The 22,770-nt window shown below is 43.2% G+C and overlaps 1 protein-coding gene and 1 long non-coding RNA gene across 6 annotated transcripts; one reads left to right on the top strand and one right to left on the bottom strand.

The window, feature by feature from the left end:
- Window positions 1-700: 700 nt before the first annotated feature.
- On the top strand, window positions 701-5,200 carry LOC124010219. 2 transcript variants are annotated; one of them, XR_006834389.1, is made up of 4 exons: window positions 701-918; window positions 1,278-1,370; window positions 2,233-2,391; window positions 3,082-5,200. It is a non-coding gene; the product is annotated as an uncharacterized LOC124010219 (long non-coding RNA). The 2 variants fall into 2 exon arrangements; XR_006834390.1 differs by having other exon boundaries at window positions 2,233-2,883; window positions 3,082-4,417.
- On the bottom strand, window positions 4,647-22,679 carry LOC124010218 (acyl-coenzyme A thioesterase 11-like). 4 transcript variants are annotated; one of them, XM_046322653.1, is made up of 18 exons: window positions 22,494-22,679; window positions 17,910-18,095; window positions 16,659-16,732; window positions 14,149-14,321; window positions 11,804-11,873; window positions 11,626-11,686; window positions 11,398-11,499; window positions 11,125-11,260; window positions 10,818-10,971; window positions 10,399-10,518; window positions 7,394-7,532; window positions 7,192-7,247; window positions 7,021-7,087; window positions 6,467-6,550; window positions 6,158-6,291; window positions 5,852-6,016; window positions 5,625-5,751; window positions 4,647-5,417 (listed from the first exon to the last, which is right to left on the bottom strand). In XM_046322653.1, exons 1-18 carry the CDS (start codon window positions 22,524-22,526, stop codon window positions 5,205-5,207), a joined length of 2,094 nt encoding a protein of 697 aa, XP_046178609.1. In that variant the 5' UTR covers window positions 22,527-22,679; the 3' UTR covers window positions 4,647-5,204. The 4 variants fall into 4 exon arrangements, with proteins under 4 accessions (XP_046178609.1, XP_046178611.1, XP_046178610.1 ...); XM_046322655.1 differs by lacking the exon at window positions 22,494-22,679 and adding an exon at window positions 21,997-22,150 and having other exon boundaries at window positions 14,890-16,732; XM_046322654.1 differs by lacking the exon at window positions 22,494-22,679 and adding an exon at window positions 21,997-22,149 and having other exon boundaries at window positions 14,552-16,732.
- Between the last annotated feature and the right edge of the window lie 91 nt (window positions 22,680-22,770).

Below are 22,770 nucleotides of genomic sequence, written 5' to 3'. Positions count from 1 at the left end.
ATTCACATTTACTCATCTCATGTGATCCCCTCATAGGGCTCTGAGGTTTCCAAATACCATGTTAGGCTTTAACAAGGGCTCAAAGTTTGTATGTTTACCATGGTCAATATCCATAGTCATGAGAGTAAATTGCAATCATCAAATTATTCTGAGGCATTGGGACTGTCTGTCCTTCACAGGTTTCAGTAGTGAATCACTGGGTCATGTTCATCAGGCACTAAATGGAAGAAAACATACTGAAACAGTCCACTAAGAAACACACATTTTTGTTTTCCGTTGCAAAATATTTCTTTGATTTTCTGTTGTCTGGAGAAAAACAATGTTCAGATTAGCTGAAAATGTGACATTAAAATACAAGGTGCTGTAAAATAACAACTCCCCTGCAGTTGTTATTGCTATATCTTTAGATAAAAGGGTATAAATAATTAACCCATCACCTATTGGATACATACATTTGTTCTAAATCATCACTTTCACCTTCTAAGTTTATCCTTGACCCGTGAAAAACCAATAGTTCTCCCTGAAGGGTTGAGTCATTAGAGTGAGATGAGTGGTGATAGGTAGAATACAAAGCACTATCTGCTCTGTGAAATCAATGTGATCTCTGGTCCACAGATAACACTGTTTGGCCTGCACTTTTTACACAGTAAAACAGTCAACTTTCTCTCACTCCACAACAGTCCGACAGTCCCTCTCTGCACCCAATCGTACTGCACTTGCTTTGAGATCTCATAGAACAGAGAAAGAATGTCTGAAGAAGTGAACGATGCATGGAGGAAGAAACCATTTGAAGAAGGAAAGAAGAGGACCAGAGGAGATATATCTGATACTTTACTAAAGAATGCTGTGTCAGTGTAGGTCTCCTTGTACTGCTTCTGACCACCACCATCACCTCTGCCGTTGTGACTCAAAATGAAGGTAACTCAAACTTCTTATTTTGTTTCCCTTTTTCAAGACAGAACAAAAAAGACATTCACCAGCATACAGTAATCATATATACGTGGAATGTATCATCTACAGTATTGATCTTAATGTCATGCAATAATGTTAAAATGACCTTTTGTATTTACTGTAGCCTACTGTATATGACTTCCTTATTTCACTTTATAACTAGAGTTTACATGGTAATGATAGATAACCAGCGGTGACTAGGACGTTTAGCAAAGGGAGGGACTACCTGAATGTGTTTCTTATTGGACACATTCAGGTAGTCCCTCCATGTTTCAGTCCGTTGTTGGCGCCTAATGAATACAACCCAGTTCTGTCAACCCCTCTAGGTTCTATCATGGTTCTGGAGAGAGTCAACGTGACCACCAGCCCCATCAACACTCTGGGCCAGTGGCTGGATGCAGTGCTCCAGTCAAAGAAAGGTATCAAATCTATCAATACAACTTTAAATATCAGTTAGGGCCTTAGCTTCTTCTGGTCCTTTAGTACAAATCAATAATGTTGATCAATTACCTAAAAGGATCAGCTGCACAACATAATATAGCACATTTAATCAACTGTTATATGTTACGAAACCAGCTAGCTAGACTAATGATATTGATACACTCGCTAAGGCTAGGGGTTCTAAGCCTAGCTACAATTGGCCCAGCGTCGTCCGGGTTAGGGGAGGGTTTGGCCGGCCGGGATGTCCTTATTCCATTCCGCACTAGCGACTCCTTGTGGCGTTGGCTGGGCTCATGCATGCTGAGTCCGTACGGGAGGTGCAGCAATGGGACAAAACTGTAACTGTAACTACCAATAACTACCAACTATCACTTTGCCATTTACTGGTTGCTAAAGTTCTAATCGTTCGCCTAATTTCAGTTTGTGTCAAAACAAGCAGTCATTGTGTAGAGAATCATTGTACCATTTAAACCGCTGTGAAATATATTTTCAGCTTTTTAAAGCTGGTGTACTCAATCGAAAGTAAAATATACAAAAATGAAACTTAAGAACGGGAAGCATAGAAATAGCACATAGAATAGATCTACCGCTTCTTAGACTTGCTTTCAATGAAAATGACAGATCTATAACCTAAAATCCTATGTGAATTTGGTCATTATATTGTTGCTTTAAATGACATCTAGCTTTAACAAGACTCCCTGGCAAAGCACAGCTGGGTGCTGCTGCCACCTGGGGATGGAGTGTGGAAGTGGTAGTGTGGTGTCTAAATATGCTCCTAAGAACTAACCTACCTAACGCATACAGCAGGTATATGATACTATTGTATTTGGACTCCTTCAGGCATAAAGCTGGACTTCAAAAGCATTCAGGCGGCGACTCCCTCCCTAGACTTCCTGAGCATGGCAAACCAGACTAAAGGGATGAATCGACCAGTGTGGCTGAATACTGACATCCTCCCTGGGTCCAACGTCGCAGCCTTCTGACCTGTCATTAACGGATGTGAGTGAGTAGCCAGGAAAGAGCAATCCTATTAGCCAGATGTACGCCATCATCGGCATGTACGCCATCATCGAAAATGCCCCACAAAAGTCACCTTTCCCGTCCACGCTGTAATGGCCAGAAATAGACGGCCTCACAACAGCTGGCTGCTCAGTCAATCGCCAAGGTAACGAGAACTGCTCCTATATACAGTAATTGATCTAGTTAGGACTTTCAAATCGTTCAATCACACTGGGAGGAGGTTACGAAAATATCTCAGGTTTGACTCTTTCACACTCACTAGTTATCACATTGGACAGCAACAAAGGATCTCCACTTTTGGTTAGACTGTTCTGAACTAGGAGCTTAAAACGTTTCTCGCAAAAAACAATAGTGTGAACGACCTGCTGTTCGTCAGGGACAACACCAACCTTGAACTGGTCTACCACCTGTCCCAGTTCAAAGAAACTGCCAGTAAGAAAACCTGTGGAACTCCCAAATCCTTTGTATGAGGTAATCTACAGTAACTAACTTATGTCGTCATACAAATCATAATTAGCCTATTTCTTATTATTACCATTCCCCTTTTCGGTCTTGAAAATGTAATTACTTCACAATAAGGTATTTTCAACAACTAGTAAAACCAAATGGTATTTCCAACCAGTCCATCCTGATGTTAGGACTAAATTGTATGTGTTTGTGTGATTGCAGAGCAGAGATCGGCTGAAAAGGTTCTACCCTGGAGACCTGATTTGACTATTTTCAGCCAAAATATTGAGATTGTTCCACTGGATGTAGTGGCAGTCACAGACTGAGCCTCACTACTTTCCCTGCTGTCAGGTAGACCTGGAGGGATTATGATGGGGTGCAACCTAAATGCCACCCATTGACAATTGCAACGATGGGTTATATACAGATGGGGAGGGGGGGGGTTCATCACAATTTGAGTCCAGCGACATTCATACTTTCTCAAATTGACGATTGAATACAGAGGTCAAATCTCCTGATTGCTTCATAACCTTACACAGTGCCAGTGGGATGCTCATCATTCCAGTGGGATCTGGACAGCTCCCGTCCAGAGTTCCCTCTCCAGGACTGCCTGGACCTGGTTTTTTCTTCCCCGAAGCCCTGGGGTACCTACCTGAAGATCCAGTCTTGAGCTAGCTGGAGCCCTCTCTCCACTTCCTCAGCTCAGCCTCCCACTGGGACCTCCTGTATGGCCCCATCTCAGTCAACATGGCCCTGTTCCATGGTGCCTCCCAGACCCAGGGCTACATCTCCGGGAGGGGAGTTCCTCCACAGTCAACCAGGTCTTCTATATCACACTGGCCCCTAGCTGGCCCCTTGAAGCCCTGGGGGAGGGGTATACCAGGGCCATGGTGGAAGACATGGAGGAGGTACTGAGGGGGCCCTGGCAAGGAGTGTCACTGCAGGTGAGGCCCGAGCCACTAGGTAGGTCTGTGAAGGGGCAGAGGGGGCTTCAGGAGGGGCAGCCACGATAATCACTGACAGTGGAGCACGGCATAGAAAGTGGGATCAGTGAGGAGGCTTCAGGAGGGGCAGCCACGATACTCACTGACAGTGGAGCACGGCATAGAAAGTGGGAACAGTGAGAAGGCTTCAGGAGGGGCTGCCACGATACTCACTGACAGTGGAGCACGGCATAGAAAGTGGAATCAGGAGGCGACAGGCGATCATGGCCAACCTCTGAGAGTGAAGACAGAAGCTTGTTTTGTATATCTCTGAGAACTACCCCACTGGGTAAAAACTGGTTGAATCAACATTGTTTCCTCATTATTTCAACCCCCCAAAAAAATCAATGTGATGCCTGAAAAAGGATAGGATTTGAAAATGTTTTAATCAACACAAGTGCATTCTTTTTTTCACCTAAATCCAATGACATGACCTTTTTTGTTGATTTCACGTTGAATTCATGTTAGTTGACAACTCAACCAAATGTAAATCAAAACTAGACGTTGAATTGACTTCTGTGCCCAGTGGGACAGGTCTAAGATGTGAAGACATGATCACCTTAAATGGCAGTTTGCTACATTTATTTGTTTTGTTGGATTTGAAGTTATAAAAAATAAAATCATGATTGTACAATTATTAGCAATAATTGTCTACTCTTTTGTAATTTCTATTCAATATATCCCCCTTTTTTAATCGCCTTAGTTTAAGATGAGATATTGTTATCTAAGATACAATATTGTATGTGTAAGGTGAAACATTTAATAGCCTCGTCATAAACAAATGAATAAAACATACCCGACATATCAAACGCAATTCTGACCCTTTATTGTCAAATAAAGTGCCCTTCTCAGAAGAAAAAAAGACGTCTGGTTAGTATTCTTTCTCTGGAAAAGTCCAAACACTTTTAAATTTATTTCAAACATCATATTTTTCACAAGTTATGATTGGGAACATTGTTCAAAAAGAAAAACATATAGTTTTCCACACTAATAATCCTTGCTGTCAACATGGCTCAGCTTAGTGTGTGAAGAGGCTCTGGGCAGGCTTGAGCCAGGTCACAGGGGGTTGGGTGTCAATCTAATGAACACAGGTGGGGAGTATAGGGAGACTAAGTGCTTTAAGGGACAATCATAATTAATCACAGCCACAAAAAACGTCCCAGATCCCAGATCTGTGTTGCTAACTCCTACATTCATGGCCATTGTCAATGACCATAGGAGTTGGCAAGACTGCACAAACAAATCTGGGAATTAGGCTCCTTTCATAAACCATTCTAATAAAATAAACAGTTGAAGATAATCGGATCCTCTAATGGCAGTGTGTTCAATCGATCAGTACAATAGTCATCAAGGGTGAGGGGGTCAGGGTGGTGAAGGATAAAGGGTTAGAGTTGTGTACGTTTTAGTGTAGAGGAAGGTGGTTGGGACTGGGGGGGTGGAGGCATGGTCAACCCTGTTCTCCTGGAGGAAGGTGTTACAGGTGCAGAAGATGCCGTAGAAGCTGGAGGAGAGCCCGGCGATGTCTGTGGAGATGTAGGGCAGGACCTCGGGAGACGCCTGGTTGAAGTAGGAGATCTAGGAGAGCCAGCACAAGGATAGGAGTTAACATCATCAATAACGGTGCAATCTGTCATGTTCATTTTCCAAGTGGAAATTCAAGGTACTTCAAAGCAAAAGGCAAACAATTACTTTTGCCAAGACCCACCACTTTGGTTTAAAAACAAGTGCAGTGGGAGAACTTGTGAGCAGACCTACAAAATGACAGTTTACACACTTTCTTACCTTGGAGATATCTTTGGAGACCTCCAGGATGCTGAAGCCGGCACACAGCACCTCTCCCCTGTTGTAGCCCTCTGTAGGAGGGTGTGTGGGTAGAGTGACCGAACGCAGAGCAATAACATAAGGGTCCCTTGGAAAGGCGCAGAAAAACATTGTCACTCAATCGCTTTCACTCGCATGGTCTCCTCTCTTTTTTTCTGCCTGTCTGTGTCTGTCAGTCTGCCACTCACCCGCTGTCACACGGTGGTCTCCTGGAGGCCAGGAGGATGAAGTCCTGGACCTTCCCTCCCTGATTGGCTGAAGGGCTGTTACTGGTCCCATCCTGGCCTATGGAAGGAGTCACCACGCGGTAGAGAAAGTCATCATCGTTCACCCTAAGAATCAGCTCACACCTCCTGCACAGGGAACGTCATGAAATCAGGAGAAGCCAGTCTGACACATTACACTGTAAATGTGGGGGAGGCCGCTGTGTACACTCTTGAGGCCTTATACGCCACCTGAGAGAGTCCAGAGTGTGCGTGCATACAGATACCCACTCGTAGTTTGGGTCCCACTCCACTCTCTTGCTTAAGTCAGAGAGCAACATAAAGGCCCTCTCAGCTGGGATGTCTACCTCCGTCTCGACCTTAAAACTCAACACCTGCTTCTGCTCCAGGGTGTACAGGCTCACCTGGTGGACAGAGGAGGATTACATAAACCAGGATTAGAGCCCTTAGTTTAACATGGGCCCCGAGTTTTTCCTAGTTCGGTCATGTGATCGAGAAAAATTCAGGGCCCCCTTGGCCATAACCTGTGGTCCACTCTGCCTTGTGGTTAACCTAAAAGAGAGTCTCAAGAAAGCTCACCTTGTTTTTCTCAGAGTTTAACAACCAGTTGTTTCTTGCGGCCAGCATCTTCAGAGCAGACACGTTGTTGTAGCTGAGGTACACCTGTAGCCGTTCACGATACAGTCAAAGTCAGTTGTTACTACTATCACAGACTACTATCATATTACTACTGTATGTGAATAGGAATTGTTCCACTATTCACATTTTAAACTCATTTAGCTTCAAACACGGTAAGTGCAATGTTTTCATTGGGACAGTTAGACATGACATAGCACTTTTGCAATCACGTTATCACCCCGGCGATATGGTTTATATCTGATTTCACGGCTAACGTGATTGGACAGTCCATAAAACCCGGCACACGTATGAACTTTGGTTTTTACTCGTGACTGAGACATGCTTATTATTCTTCTTCATCTTTCTTGACCAGCATTTCAACTCCTGTCGGTACGGTTTACCTCTCACGTCTAAGTTGTATCAACTGTTATGTTAAGAGAGAACCCGAGTGAGAACCAAAGCTTGTAGTCAGTGAGTACATTGAGACATTTGGGGTCCCCCTTCTCCTCCTTTACCTGGTTGCTGAGGTCCCACGGTACAGATAAGGGCACCTCTGTCTGCTTGCAGGATATTATGTACTTCCTGAATAAACACCCAAAAATATATTGGCATCTCCGTTTTGTGCCCTAATTCCAATCATGATCTAGATTTTGCAGTAATGTTAACAAATGGGCTCATCTGTTCACCTGTCGAGTCTGATCTTGTTTCTAGCGATGGCCTCCTGGTAACGTCTCATTCCCTCCTGTCAGTGAGATTCAGATCAGACAACAGGACAATATTGTGAAAATTGTTTAAAATAGGGCCCTTAGTTACTGTTTAACATTTTTAGTTAAAATGTGAACATTTATCTAATCTTGATCAGTTGTGAATGAGCATCAGGTGACTGACCAGCGGTTCGGGTCGTATCCTTGGCAACGTGCATGGCTTGCCTTCCTGGTCGCGGATTTCAAAGGTCATGAAGGCGCTGTTGATGTGTCTCAGAGGCTCCTCCCCCTGATAAGCCTCCGCACACACGCCCACCTCCATGCTGCGACATCACGGGGACACTCACGTTACCATCTCAGGTCAGCAGGTCAGATCCAATGAAAGTTAATGAGTGAAACTTGAACTTATTAGATTGATTGATCAATCCATTACCGGTAACACTTTAGAATAAGGTTACATTTGTAAAGGGTTTGTAATGACACTTTTTTTTTTATTCCAGGAATTAAGGCCTCATCTGAAGATCTCAAGTCATATTTTTGGTGTGGTTCGGAGAATCCCTGACTTTGTGAGATCTGCCCATCTGTGAAACGCGATTGAAATAAAGACTACCTGGAACGTGCACAGAATTCTGTGTTGACACTGACATCATGTGACAGTGCGTCAATTTCTATTCTGACTTGTAATGTTAAAGGGGATCCCTCAGGAGAATGGCCAGAAGGTTTCCACTTTCTTTTAAGCTATAAATATTGGTATCAATGCATGATCCGTAGGTTTTCACTTTCCTTAGAAAGGTATCTTTTCAGCAGTTATAAATGTTGGTAATTAATTTGTTAATGGGCAGTGGATTGTCACTTTAAAATAAGGTATACATTTTGCAGTTCTACATGTGGGTAAAAAATCTATAGATTATTTGAGAGTTCACTCAGAGCTTAGACATACACGACCAAAAGTATGTGAACACCTGCTCGCCGAACATCTCATTCCAAAATCATGGGCATTTACATGGAGTTGGTCTCCCCTTTGCTGCTATAACAGTTCCACTAGATGTTGGAATATTGCGGCGGGGACTTGATTCCATTTAGCCACAAGAGCATTAGTGAGGTCGGGCACTGATGTTGAGCGATAGGTCTGGCTCACAGTTGGTGTTCCAATTAATCCCAAAGGTGTTTGATGGGGATGAGGTCAGGGCTCTGCAGGCCAGTCAAGTTCTTCCACACCAATCTCGACGAACCATTTCTGTACATACCTCGTTTGTGCACGGGGGCATTGTCATACTGAAACAGGAAAGGGCCTTCCCCAAACAGGTTGCCACAAAGTTGGAAGCACAGAATCATCTAGAATGTCATTGTATGCTGTAGCGTTAAGAGTTCCCTTCACTGGAACTAAGGGGCCTAGCCAGAAACCATGAAAAACAGCCCCAGACCATTATTTCTCCTCCACCAAACTTTACAGTTGGCACTAAGCATTCGGGTAGGTAGCGTTCTCCTGGCATCCACCAAACCCAGACTCGTCTGTCGGACTGCCAGATGGTGAAGCGTGATTCATCACTCCAGAGAACGCATTTCCACTACTCCAGAGTCCATTGGCAGTGAACATGAGTCACAACTCCAGCCGACGCTTGGCATTCCGCATGGTCATCTTAGGCTTGTGTGCGTCTGCTCGGCCATAAAGCTCCCGACGAACAGTTCTTGTGCTGACACTGCTTCCAGTGGCAGTTTGGAACTCAGTAGTGAGTGTTACAACCGAGGACAGACGATTTCTATGCGCTGTATGCTTCAGCAATCGGCAGTCCCATTCTGTGAGCTTGTGTGGCCTACGACTTCGCGGCTGAGCCGTTGTTTCTCCTAGACGTTTCCACTTCACAATAAAATTACTTAGAGTTGACCGGGACAGATATAGCAGGGCAGAAATTTGACTAACTGATTTGTTGGAAAGGTGGCATCCTATGACGGTACCACTGAGCTCTGCAGTAAGGCCATTCTCCTGCCATGGAGGGTGCATGGCTGTCTATGGAGATGGCATAGCTGTGTGCTCTATTTTATACACCTTTCAGCAACCGGTGTGGCTGAAATAGCCAAATCCACTCATTTGAAGGGGTGTCCACATACTTTTGTATATATTGTGTACTTATAGGCAGTATTGGGTACTCATCACTACATACATGAGAAGATTCAACACTTTGTTAAACATGTCCAGTCAATGAATGCTGGGTATGAAGACCAAAACTTTCCACGTTGTGAGAGGATACCTCCACTGTTTCACCAACCGAAGGTAATACGGTTACCATTTCACACCAGAGCGTTCACCATACTGTCAAAGAGAAGTGGTAAGTGTGTTGACATCATCTGGAAAGGGGTCACATGTTAGGGATGATGATTGAATAATGTCCTGGAAGTACATTTGGCATCAAGGTTTCAAAGGTGGGTCTTGAAAACCAACCTCTTCTGTTTCTGGGACAAAGCACCAATGCATCAAACCCAAAAGTAAGAAAATAAACCCTTGTTCAACTGTGCAACTATTGAAAATAAGGTTGCATGATGATACATAAGGGTCTCTTTATAAATGGTTAATAAGTGGAGGTAAATACTGGCTCAGTATTTGGCAAACACTGACCTGTTATTGCACTATTTTGACCAATGTGATACAACAATTTGTTAATGGTTTATAATGCATTCACAAAATATCAAATAAATTGTTAATAACTTTATACCTCTTTCCCAACTGTATTTAATGTATTTATTTATTTTGCTCCTTTGCACCCCAATATTTGTATTTCTACTTTGCACATTCTTCCACTGCAAAACTACCATTCCAGTGTTTTACTTGCTATATTGTATTTACTTTGCCACCATGGCCTTTTGCCTTTACCTCCCTTCTCACCTAATTTGCTCACATTGTATATAGACTTGTTTATACTGTATTATTGACTGTATGTTTGTTTTACTCCATGTGTAACTCTGTGTCGTTGTATCTGTCGAACTGCTTTGCTTTATCTTGGCCAGGTCGCAATTGTAAATGAGAACTTGTTCTCAACTTGCCTACCTGGTTAAATAAAGGTGAAATAAAAAATAAATAAATAAATAAAAGTACTCCCCCATTGATTTGAAATACTCAAATACAACAACAACAAAATCACTGTCAAACCAATTTATGATTTTGCTTTATACAGTTAATGATCTAAAGCTCACCTGTTCTTGAATGCATTGTTGACTATGGCTTTGAGGACCAGCCGGTCGCCCACGTGTGAGGGACCCCTGAAATGGAACATGTCTATGCTCTGCAGGGTGGGGTGAGCGTTACACAGACGACTGGAGAGGAAGAGGAGGATGACACAGAGGAGTAAAAAAAAAAAACATTTAAATGTCATACGTTTTGTTTTATCTGGAATCAATGTGTAATAACATTACTACACTCCGGCTAGTGTCAAAATACGACCATCGCACTCTCCCAAAAGTTTGGTTGGAGCGTAAAACCCCCCAATTAATCTAGCTATGCAAAAATGTTATAGGATTGCGCTCATAAACCCTTTTTTGGAACTGGGCACCTATCACATCTTTGCGTATTTAAGAGAATTACAGATGGTGTGCATCTGGTGTTGGTGTTATACCTTGCAGCGATGGTAGCCACGTTCTCCATCCAGGCCATGATCTGTCCTCCGAACGTGTTGACCTGGTGGTTGGCATGAGTGGGAAGAACCAACTCAACACTCTCCACCCGTGTCCTCTCTGCTGGCACCGCCTTCTCAGCCTCCTGGACCTCCACTAAAACACACACACACACACACACACACAGGTTATTACAGAACGTGTAAGCATACCCAAATTCAATATTACTCAGCATGACGAGTCATACCCCATTACAGTTCCTGTAGTGGTGTTAGTCCTCCCGCAAAGGTCAATGCCACAGCGACTGACCTTGTTGGAAGGCCCTGTTAGCGAGCAGGTCCTTCATGATATCAGTGTGGACGAGCCTCATCCTCCTCCTCTCAGCTGCTAAACTGTGCTCCACCTGCTCCGCCTGTGTACAGGGGACCAACGGACGCAGCTGCACCTGTAGAGTGGACACCCGCAAAGTCAAGTTAATTGCCGATTACAGCAGAGAGCAGACACACACTCAACATTACTCAGCATCAACACTTAAACGTCAACCCAACATCTTTATAAAGGCCCTCTCTCATCCAGTACCACCTTCCCTCCCGTGGTGCGCTGGCTGACAAACGTGGCAACCGCCCGACACACACTCCAGTGAGTATCGCTGAACAGGTCTTCACAGCTCACCACGATGCCAACCTTTAGACACACACAAAGCATCACAGTAGATATCAAAATCACCGGAATTTAACTATTGCGCAGTTGGAAATCAATCCGTTTGGATTTGGACTGGGTATATGTCATAGGGTTTGAATGTGGCCTGACCTCCATGCTGGTGTTGAAAGCTCGATTGACTTTGGCCTTGATGTTGACCACCTGTCCAACCCTGAAGAAACACACACACACACACATCCTTAAGTAAGCCATACTTTATCAGCAGTAGTTGTCATTAAGAGAGAATGCACACAACAAAATAAGGAAACCTAACAACCCAGACACCTACCCAATAGTGTGTTCAAAGTGAATGTCGTCGACCGAGACAGTGACACAGGGACACCCAGCATGCCTTTCAGCTGTGGTGAGTAAATAAATAATGAGGTTGTACTTCCTGTCTAGAGAGTGCAGATTACAGTTAAGAACGGACTACTGTTCAACATACTATACATAGTGTGCCAAGCTTAGGGCTCTCGTGAGTGCAAGAGTCACTTTCTTTTTGTCACAGCAGCACATCAGTAGGAAAAGTGTGACCCTTCAGTCCCGGGATACTGTCCATTAGCCTAACCTGACCATGTTTTCTCCCCCTAAACAAAAGTGACAAATTGTTATGCCAGAGTCAAAGAGTCCACAAAGTATATTTCATCTGTTGTTATAAGCATAGCCTATTACTCCAGATGGTCAGTAACCGTGGAGTACTCAGACGTCAAGTAGCAGTGGAGTACTCAGACGACAAGTAACAGTGGAGTACACAGACGTCAAGTAACAGTGGAGTACTCAGACGTCAAGTAACAGTGGAGTACTCAGACGTCAAGTAACAGTGGAGTACTCAGACGTCAAGTAACAGTGGAGTACTCAGACGTCAAGTAACAGTGGTGTACTCAGACGTCAAGTAACAGTGGAGTACTCAGACGTCAAACAGTAACAGTGGAGTACAGTGGAGTACTCAGACGTCAAGTAACAGTGGAGTACTCAGACGTCAAGGAGTAACAGTGGAGTACTCAGACGTCAAGTAACAGTGGAGTACTCAGACGTCAAGTAACAGTGGAGTACTCAGACGTCAAGTAACAGTGGAGTACTCAGACGTCAAGTAACAGTGGTGTACTCAGACGTCAAGTAACAGTGGAGTACTCAGACGTCAAGTAACAGTGGAGTACTCAGACGTCAAGTAACAGTGGAGTACTCAGAACGTCAAGTAACAGTGGTGGACGTCAAGTAACAGTGGTGTACTCAGATGTCAAGTAACAGTGGAGTACTCAGATGTCAAGTAACAGTGGAGTACTCAGGCGTCAAGTAACAGTGGAGTACTCAGGCGTCAAGTAACAGTGGTGTACTCAGACGTCAAGTAACAGTGGTGTACTCAGACGTCAAGTAACAGTGGTGTACTGGAGTACTCAGACGTCAAGTAACAGTGGAGTACTCAGGAAGTAACAGTGGAGTACTCAGACGTCAAGTAACAGTGGAGTACTCAGACGTCAAGTAACAGTGGTGTACTCAGAGGTCAAGTAACAGTGGTGTACTCAGATGTCAAGTAACAGTGGAATACTCAGACGTCAGGTAACAGTGGTGTACTCAGACGTCAAGTAACAGTGGTGTACTCAGACGTCAAGTAACAGTGGAGTACTCAGACGTCAAGTAACAGTGGAGTACTCAGACGTCAAGTAACAGTGGAGTACTCAGACGTCAAGTAACAGTGGAGTACTCAGACGTCAAGTAACAGTGGTGTACTCAGACGTCAAGTAACAGTGGAGTACTCAGACGTCAGTAACAGTGGTGTACTCAGACGTCAAGTAACAGTGGTGTACTCAGACGTCAAGTAACAGTGGAGTACTCGTCAGTAACGTGGAGTACTCAGACGTCAAGTAACAGTGGACTCAGACGTCAAGTAACAGTGGTGTACTCAGACGTCAAGTAACAGTGGTGTACTCAGACGTCAAGTAACAGTGGTGTACTCAGACGTCAAGTAACAGTAGTGTACTCAGATGTCAAGTAACAGTGGAGTACTCAGACGTCAGGTAACAGTGGTGTACTCAGATGTCAAGTAACAGTGGAGTACTCAGACGTCAGGTAACAGTGGTGTATTCAGATGTCAAGTAACAGTGGTGTACTCAGATGTCAAGTAACAGTGGAGTACTCAGACGTCAAGTAACAGTGGAGTACTCAGACGTCCTAGAAACATCACTGCTGGTTTTACCTGTGAAGATAACGCTGGTCAGTGTCACCAAATATTACAGTGTTACAATGTGTTGACATTTCATAGTGAGAAACTATGCCATCATTATATACGCAAAGGGCTTCCTGAGCATGATGTGGACGTGTACGCGATATTATGACTCAATCATGTCTTAGTAAAAGTTTCTCTTAGGTTTCATAGCTATGCAACCTAATCATGTCTCACTAAGGAACTTCAGTCCCATTGCCCTTTAGTGTTCTTAGTTTAAACCTGCGTTGCTGTTCTTCTCCATTTGTGTTCTGTCTTTTGTCAAGTTCTGAGTTTTGTCTGGACCCCAGGAAGAATAGCATCTGCTTCTTCAACAGCTAATGGGGATCCGAGTAAAAATCCTTAAAATTATCATCCAAAATGGACCAATAAACCTATTCCCACAAACCCACTGTGAGCAAGAGAACACACACCTGACAGACAGGCTGTAGAGTCCATCCATTTGAGCAGCTCTCCCACGCTGAGCTCCTGGCGGTGGTTGGCATGGCAGGGCATCACTATCTGGCTCTTCTTCACCTCTGTTGGGTTCCTGTACTCCTCCCCATTTTGGTGTCTGCTCATTTTAGGGGTCCCGGAGATGCTTTCTCTAGGAAAAGACATATGTTAGTTAATGCGTTTCATTTGGGTGACCTCCAACATGTTACCCATAAAAATAGGCTTTAGCCAGCAAATACAGAAATACCTACCATCTAAAATGAAATATAGAATATGCTTTATAATTCCTGGGTTTTATAATCCCTGGGTCTTCAAATGGTTAAATAGAAAGAGCAGTAGCAAAGTTAACTGGCAGTAGAGCTCGCCTGCTCCATGACTCACCTGAACTCAAATATACACAGTAGATGTGACAGATTCTTGCGCAGTGCCAGTGATTGCAAAATCTTGTTCTGCTATAGGAGCTTCCCTTAGACAGCTAAGTAGCAGCAATGCTAGTTCATTCTATTCGACAGCTGCAAGTACCGTCGTAAACAACGTAGCAGCACATTAGCTAAATTAAATCTGAGCTACCAGCATGAATGGACACTGCACTAGTGATCGCAAAGGTAGCTAACTGCAGAGAAAAGTTCACTCCAAAGTACAAACATGGAATCAAAATGCCCACGCAGCAGTGGAATCAGGATACGACGACGATCATTTGATTTTGTTTATTCATTTACCTCAAAAGGTATAACAAGCACGGAATATTTCGAGATTGGGTTTTTCCAGATCGCGTACTCTGCCCATGTAGTGTCGACAACCTCCGACGCGCTTCAGGTGGTTATGATATTGTGGTCGGACCGTTTTAGTGACTGTGGGTAGGACGTGACGCTAACACCCTCCACATTTTAAGGTGGAATGGATCATTTCACCGGCATATTTCAATGTATCTTGAGTACGACATATAGTCCATTTCAATTGTGTGACATCTGTAACCACTCAATAAGTTATGGAAACAATTAAAATATATATATATAATGTGTTTATCATAATTACATAGAAATATAGACGCAACATGTGAAGTGTTGGTCCCATGTTTCATGAGCTGAAATAAAAGATCCAAGAAATGTTATATTTGCACAAAAAGTTTTTCTCAAATTTTGTGCACAAATTTGTTTACATCCCTGTTAGTGAGTATTTCTCCTTTGCCAAGATTATCCATTTAAAATGACAGGTCTGGCATATCAATAATTTGATTAAACAGCATGCTCATTACACAGGTGCACCTTGTGCTGGGGACAATAAAAGGCTACTAAAATGTGCAGTTTTGTCACACAACACAGTGCCACAGACGTTTAATGTTTTGTGGGAGACTAAAATTGGCATGCTGGTCTGCAGGAATGACCACCAGAGCTGTTGCCAGATCATTTAATGTTAATTTCTCTACCATAAGCCAACCCCAACGTCCTTTTATAGACTTTGGCATTACGTCCAACCGGCCTCACAACCTCAGGCCACATTTAACCACGCCAGCCCAGAACCTCCACATCCGACTTCTTCACCTACGGAATTGTCTGAGACCAGCCACCCGGACAGCTGATGAAAATGTGGGTTTGCACAACTGAATAATTCCTGCACAAACTATCAGAACCCATCTAATCTGCATGCTCGTTGTCTTCACCGGGGTCTTGACCTGATTGCAGTTTGTCGTTGTAACCGACTTCGATGGCCACCTGCATGCTGGAGAAGTGTGCTCTTCATGGATGAATCCCCGTTTCAACTGTACAGCGTTGTGTGGGCAAGCAGTTTGCTGATTCCAAAACTGTGAACAGAGTGCCCCATGGTGGTGGTCTGGTTATGGTATGGGCAGGCATAAGCTACAGACAACAAACACAATTGCATTTTATCAATGGCAATTTAAATGGAAAGATACTGTGACAAGATCACCAGACATGTCACCCATTTAGCATATTTGGGATGTTCTGGATCGACAGCGTGTTCCAGTTCCCACCAATATCCAGCAACTTCGCACTGCCATTGAAGAGGTGTGGGGCAACATTCCACAGACCACAATCAACAGCCTGATCAACTCTATGTGAAGGAGACGGGTCACACTACACGAGGCAGATGGTCACACCAGATACTGTTCTCTGATCCACACCCCTACCTTCTTTTTTTAAGGTACAGTATCTGTGACTAACAAATGCGTATCTGTGTTCCCAGTCATGTGAAATCCCTAGATTTAAGGCATAATTCATGTATTTCAATGGACTGATTTCCTTATATGAACTGTAACTCAGTAAAAATCTTTGAAATTGTTGGATGTTGCATTTATTTTTGTTGAGTGTAATTCAAAACCACAACAGTCCGAGGGTTGAGAAACACAATCAAACGTTTGACTATGATGAGATAGATTATCTAGGGTGTCTGTATTTTCAGATATGACAGTATTGACAGTAGAAATGGGAAGGTTATTGTTGTTGTTCAGGCGCTGATTTTTGCAGCTCACACAGCTCCGTTCAGATAAAGGGACAGGAACCTCTGGAACGTTTTAGACTTGTACCCCGACAGACCTGGAGGAATCTGAAGAGGCAAAGCAGAAAGAGGAAGAAAAACCTGGTCATATGTTTTCAAATAGCTTTTGTATAAAAATCTAAGTTACCAAGTAAAAATGGATTCACTGTTACTATCCATTTCTGTTTATAACAAATGTGTGACAATTGTAGGACCTGTAAAACTGCACAGCTGTACAGTGTATTTTGTAACTGTTAGATTATGTCCAAAATTAAATCTAGAATCGGCTTCCTATTTCGCAAACAAAGCATCCTTCACGTGCTGCCAAACATACCGTCGTAAAACTGACTATCCTACCGATCCTTGACTTTGGCGATGTCACATTTACAAAATAGCATCCAACACTCTACTCTGCAAATTGGATGCAGTCTATAACAGTTTTGTCAAAAAAAAGCCCCTTATACTACCCACCACTGCAACCTGTATGCTCTCATTGGCTGGCCCTCGCTTCATATTCGTTGCCAAATCCACTGGCTCCAGGTCATCTATAAGTCTTTGCTAGGTAAAGCCCTACCTCAGCTCACTGGTCACCCAAGCAACACCCACCTGTAGCATGCGCTCCAGCAGGTATATCTCACTGGTCACCCCCAAAGCCAATTTCTCATTTGGCCTTTTCTTCCAGTTCTCTGCTGCCAATGGATGGAACGAACTGCAAAAATCACTGAAGCTGGAGACTCATATCTCCCTCACTAACTTTAAGCACCAGCTGTCAGAACAGCTCACAGATCACTGCACCTGTACATAGCCCATCTGTAAATATCCCATCCAACTACCTCATCCCCCATACTGTTATTTATTTTATTTATTTTGCTCCTTTGCACCCCAGCATCTCTACTTGCACTCATCTTCTGCACATCTATCACTCCAGTGTTTAATTGTAATTATTTCACCACTATGGCCTATTTATTGCCTTACCTCCCTTATCCTATCTCATCACACACTATATATAGACCTTTTCTATTGTATTATTGACTGCATGTTTGTTTATTCCATGTGTAACTTTGGTTGTTTGTGTCGCACTGCTTTGCTTTATCTTGAACAGGTCTCAGATGTAAATGAGAACTTGTTCTCAACTAGCCTACCTGGTTAAATAAAGGTGAAATAAAAAAATAAAAAACGTCAGTCAAATCCTATGCATCTGTAGGTGTATTGACTGGTTTTGCTGACAGATAAACAGTAGTATTACCTTTATGGTTCTGCTCCTGGTAGACCTGGACACTCTGCAGGTCGATGGTGGGAGAGATGGGATAGAACGTCTCAAGGACGTGGTCGGCTGTGCTTTTGACCTCCTCCTTACCAGCAAGCATTGGGAGAGAGGCCATGCTCTTGAGAAGTAGCCCGTTCTGTTCTCACACGTGGAACAAGTCTTCACCTGGGAGGGAACAGGGGATCAATAACAGGTGCAATATAACGGCTAAGCTATTGATCAATGTCTGTAGTAATTTATGACTGGAAGTTTACAAACCTTTTTATTTTTATTTTGTGTGAGCATTTACCCACCTTTAGCAGGAAAATGCATTCAAAGTAAAGGGAATGTTTCTTTACTTACCGCGAACGGCGATCAGCGTTTACCCAACTATTTTTTTACCACTACATCGCTGATGGCTGGGATTCAATGCAAGTTACGTTATAGTGCAGCGCACTAAACAGCAAACAACGCGCCTTTAAAATGGCATTTTCCCCCTGGCGTTAGCGGACACTGCATTAATGATTAGCGCTACACATGTCGGCTGAAGCGTAATTTACTATTAGAAGTTTGTTATATTGTGCTATAACACCTTGTATTGAATCCGGGCCTATACTCCCCTACATATTTATCTGGACAGTGAAGCTAAACTTTAAATTTGTCTTTATACTAAATGTCGCTCTAACTTTAAATACCGTCTCTATACTTATTTGCGGGTATTTTCATACATGTATTTTTTAACGTTTAGAAAATACTTGATGTCAATGTCAAGTGTTCACATGTGTGTATAAGCACATGTTTATGTGAGACAAGTCATAAGGTGTAACTAAAATAAACATTCGGAGTCACCAGAAATTCCGGTTACACCATATGCCGGGGGCGGCAGGTAGCCTCACGGTTAGAGCATTGGGTCAGTAACCGGCAGGTTGCTAGATCGAATTCCCGAGCTGACAAGGTAAAAATATGTTGTTCTGCCCCTGAACAAGGCAGTTAACCCACTGTTCCTATGTCATTGTAAATAACAATTTGTTCTGATTTGCCTAGATAAATAAAAGGTTCAATTAAACAATGAATCACAATATGGTTGTACTGAATGATGTCAATATGTTTGTATTAAGTTATTCATTCACAGGTTTTTGTAGGATAAGGGTGTTTTATGCAAAAACTTTTTTTTATCAAGCAGCTAATACTGAAAATATGTTTATGTAAACAACTACTAATCTATCTATCTATATTAATTGAGGGTCAATTTGCAGATGCATTTATCGTCAAGATACAGATTACTGCTAACTCAATTGCAAATAAGCCACAGAAACCCAGTCGTTCTACTTTGGGGGGAGTAGATGTAACAGTATAACTTTAGTCCGTCCCCTCGCCCCAGGGACCTTCTGCACACATCAACAACTGACACCCACGAAGGATCGTTACCCATCGCTCCACAAAAGCCACGGCCCTCGCAGAGCAAGGGGAACCACTACTTCAAGGTCTCAGAGCGAGTGCGCACCACCACTAACTAGCTAGCCATTTCACATCGGTTATATAGACAGCAGTCTACTATCGGAGGGAAGCCAGTCCTACGCCACCATATCTGACTTGCTTAGACATGATGAGAGAGCAGTATGGGCTCACCTGGAGTAGGTCCTAAGAGATGTCAAGAACAGGAATCCACAAATCATGACACTCCACATGATGAGCTACGGTCCCATCACCCAATACAGAAACAAGAAGGACATGTATCTACTTCGCACTCTGCCACATAGTTACGGATTCAAACAAATCACCTTTCTGAAAAAGGCCCACGGGAAGGGGGCATCAGATGGCATGGGTTCACCACACCTTCCCCCTCGGATACTTTGTTTGGATCGAACAACAGAAATGGAAGTGAATGGGGACATACAGCTCACTCAGCTTACACTTTCTACCTATCTTCTTTAACAAACCATCTCCCTTTTCCCCCAACATTTTTAAGTCATTCGAAATGAGGGGTCATCCAATGAAAAAAAACTAAGATATTTATTATACTGTAACTTATAATTTCCTTAATGTTGAATATTTGAGACCACACATTTATTCGTGTTTTTTTGCTTGAAATAATGGTCCGAAAACCTTAATGATTTGTCTAGTTCAGGCACACCTGTTGCTGACAGGTGTATAAAATCGAGCACACAGCCATGCAATCTCCAAAGACAAACATTGGCAGTAGAATGGCCTCACTGAACATTTACATTTACATTTAAGTCATTTAGCAGACGCTCTTATCCAGAGCGACTTACAAATTGGTGCATTCACCTTATGACATCCAGTGGAACAACCACTTTACAATAGTGCATCTAAGAGCTCAGTGACTTCCCATGTGGCACCGTCATAGGATGCCACCGTTCCAAAAAGTCAGTTCGTTAAATTTCTGCCCTGGTCAACTGTAAGTGCTGTTATTGTGAAGTGGAAACATACATCTAAAAGCAACAACAGCTCAGCCGCGAAGTGGTACAAGCTCACAGAATGGGACTGCCGAGTGCTGAAGCGCGTAAAAAAATGGTCTGTCCTGGGTTACAACACTCACTACCGAGTTCCAAACTGCCTCTGGAAGCAGGCAGTGAGAAGCAAACGCTACCTTCTCCGATTGGCCCAGAGAGCGAATCAAATGCACTATAGGCCTACTGCTCAGATGACTGTCTGCAGCACTCTGGGCCTGCCGGGAAGGCAGAGTTTACACCTTCAGACACATGAAATGGTTCAAAATAGCAAAGAGATGCTGTTTTTATGAGTGAATTCATGTTTCAGTCCTTACTCAGCACTGTTAACACTTTGTATTCAACACTTTTATAAGCCATAAAATGTGAGTTCTTCCTACTTCCACTCAGCGCCTCAACTAGCACAGCAGCAGTAATGAATGAGTAGGAAAGTGTTGTATTCGGCGAACGTGACAAATAAACTGATTTGATGCGCTCGTTTTGAGATCAGAGCGAGAGCTGCATGTAGCCACGTGTGCACATTTTGTTCATGGACAAACTATTACTATTTTATTTGTGGATTAATTGTCAGAGTAGAGGACCATGTACATTTAACGTAAAATAACCCAATGTTTATATCCCTGGACAAATTAGTTAGCAACAACAAGCTAGCTAAATTGCCATAAATGTTTAATGATTTCCGACCTGTCCCCAAATTAATATAGTTTGTTTTGATATTTCAACCAACGTGACCTGATCGCGTCTGGTGTGGATGAACGAAAATCAACATGCGTCAGCGTACAGTAGCGCCCTTGACAGGGAGATTCTGTAACAAATAGAATTCTTAACATCAATCAGATGGATAGCTACCAAATAGATTTGTTTTCCCTCGAATCTAGCTGCCTGATACAGCTGGCCAGTTGATCGTAATGTAGGATGAATTATACAGCTAGTTAAAGGTGGCTACAAGTCCGGTGGCTAGCCAGGAGTTCGTATGAAATGTATAGACTACTCTCCGGTGAACACTATGCACTTTGGCCACTGCCAGTCTTATCAACAGCTTACTGAACACGGTTGTTTGAATACATTCCATGAAGTACATTGCTTGGTGTATGTTTTTAAGCATACGAAAACATCCCCTTTGCCAGTCAAACATTTTAAGCACAATTGTTTCAATGGACACTGCTAAGATTCGTAATAGCGGTGTTGAAAACATCCTCACTCACATCTACCACGTTTACTGCTCGCGGGGTCTCCACCCGGATCATAAACACGGTGAAATTAGCGAAAGGGAGGGGTTTGGCCCACCCCAATCATAAACACCGTGAAATAAACAGTGAAATTAGCGAAAGGGAGGGGTTTGGCCGAGAGCGACTTCGCTTCCTTTACTTCTTCTTCGATGAGGTTTAACGGCGGTTGGCAATCCAAACACTTTTGCATTACCGCCACATACTAGACTGGAGTATAACTCCCTTATACTTAGCTTGAAAATTAAAATAAATCAACAAAAATACCTTACACTCAAACGCACCACCCTACTCCACTAGTCCTACCTCAGGCCAACAGCTTGAAAGGACAGGACACCACCACTCAACACACCCTGTAACTCTTCTGACAAGTCTTGTACACCCAAATACCTCTCTGCAGCTGCCACCACAACCTCATTTTTCAGCGACTTGTGTTCCATCCCTCCAGTACAGTTGATAACCATTTCTATAAACACTAAAAATCTAATCTTACTCAAGCATATATCACTTGTTGACATATCTCTCTGTACTCGTACAGATATACTACTCACACCACTCCTTTCAGGATCCCTCCCACCCCAACCCATCTTCCTCTACTTTCTTCACTGCCTCAGCATATGACAACTTCTGCACTACTCTAACCCCGGAAACCTCAACCTGCCTCTCTCACAACTGACATTTCTGATCCCCAGCCCTATGGGCACCCTTCCAATTAACACAATTAATACCATTACTTTCCCCAATGCTACTCATTCCTTTGTCTCATGCCCTTCTGCACACTTCTCACACCTAAGAACCTCCTTCATACACACTGCTGCCACATGCCCATAAGCTTGACACCTGTAACAACGTAATGTATTAGTATCAGAGAACTTCACCACACCTACCCCCTCCGATAATTCGCCCTCGTTCACTTCCATTTCTCTTGTCTTCGATCCAACGTACAGCTCACTCTGCTTACACTTTCTACCAATCTTCTATAACAAACCATCTCTATTTTCCTGCCATTTTTAAACGATTCGAGCTCACCCTCTTCCTACCCCTCTCTCTCTTCAACCTCCTCTGTCTCTCTTTTTCCCTCATTCCTCCTTCATGTTCCAAGTATGTCTCCTTATGATAATACTGCACTTCTCCTGACATACATCTTATTCTTGCCCTCTCAAG

The sequence above is a fragment of the Oncorhynchus gorbuscha genome, linkage group LG22 (genome assembly GCF_021184085.1).
Source record: "Oncorhynchus gorbuscha isolate QuinsamMale2020 ecotype Even-year linkage group LG22, OgorEven_v1.0, whole genome shotgun sequence".
Lineage (NCBI taxonomy): Eukaryota > Metazoa > Chordata > Actinopteri > Salmoniformes > Salmonidae > Oncorhynchus > Oncorhynchus gorbuscha.
This window is presented reverse-complemented; position numbering and strand designations above follow the sequence as displayed.

Excerpts from the sequence above, each read along its gene's own strand:
- LOC124010218 (XM_046322652.1), bottom strand. The coding sequence starts at position 21,627 with ATGATCCGGGTGGAGACCCCGCGAGCAGTAAACGTGGTAGAT. Across the intron at positions 14,322-16,658 it reads CTTTATCTGAACGGAGCTGT|AGAAAGCATCTCCGGGACCC; the intron begins GTGAGCTGCAAA and ends GTCTTTTCCTAG. Across the intron at positions 7,248-7,393 it reads GGATACGACCCGAACCGCTG|GAGGGAATGAGACGTTACCA; the intron begins GTCAGTCACCTG and ends TCTCACTGACAG.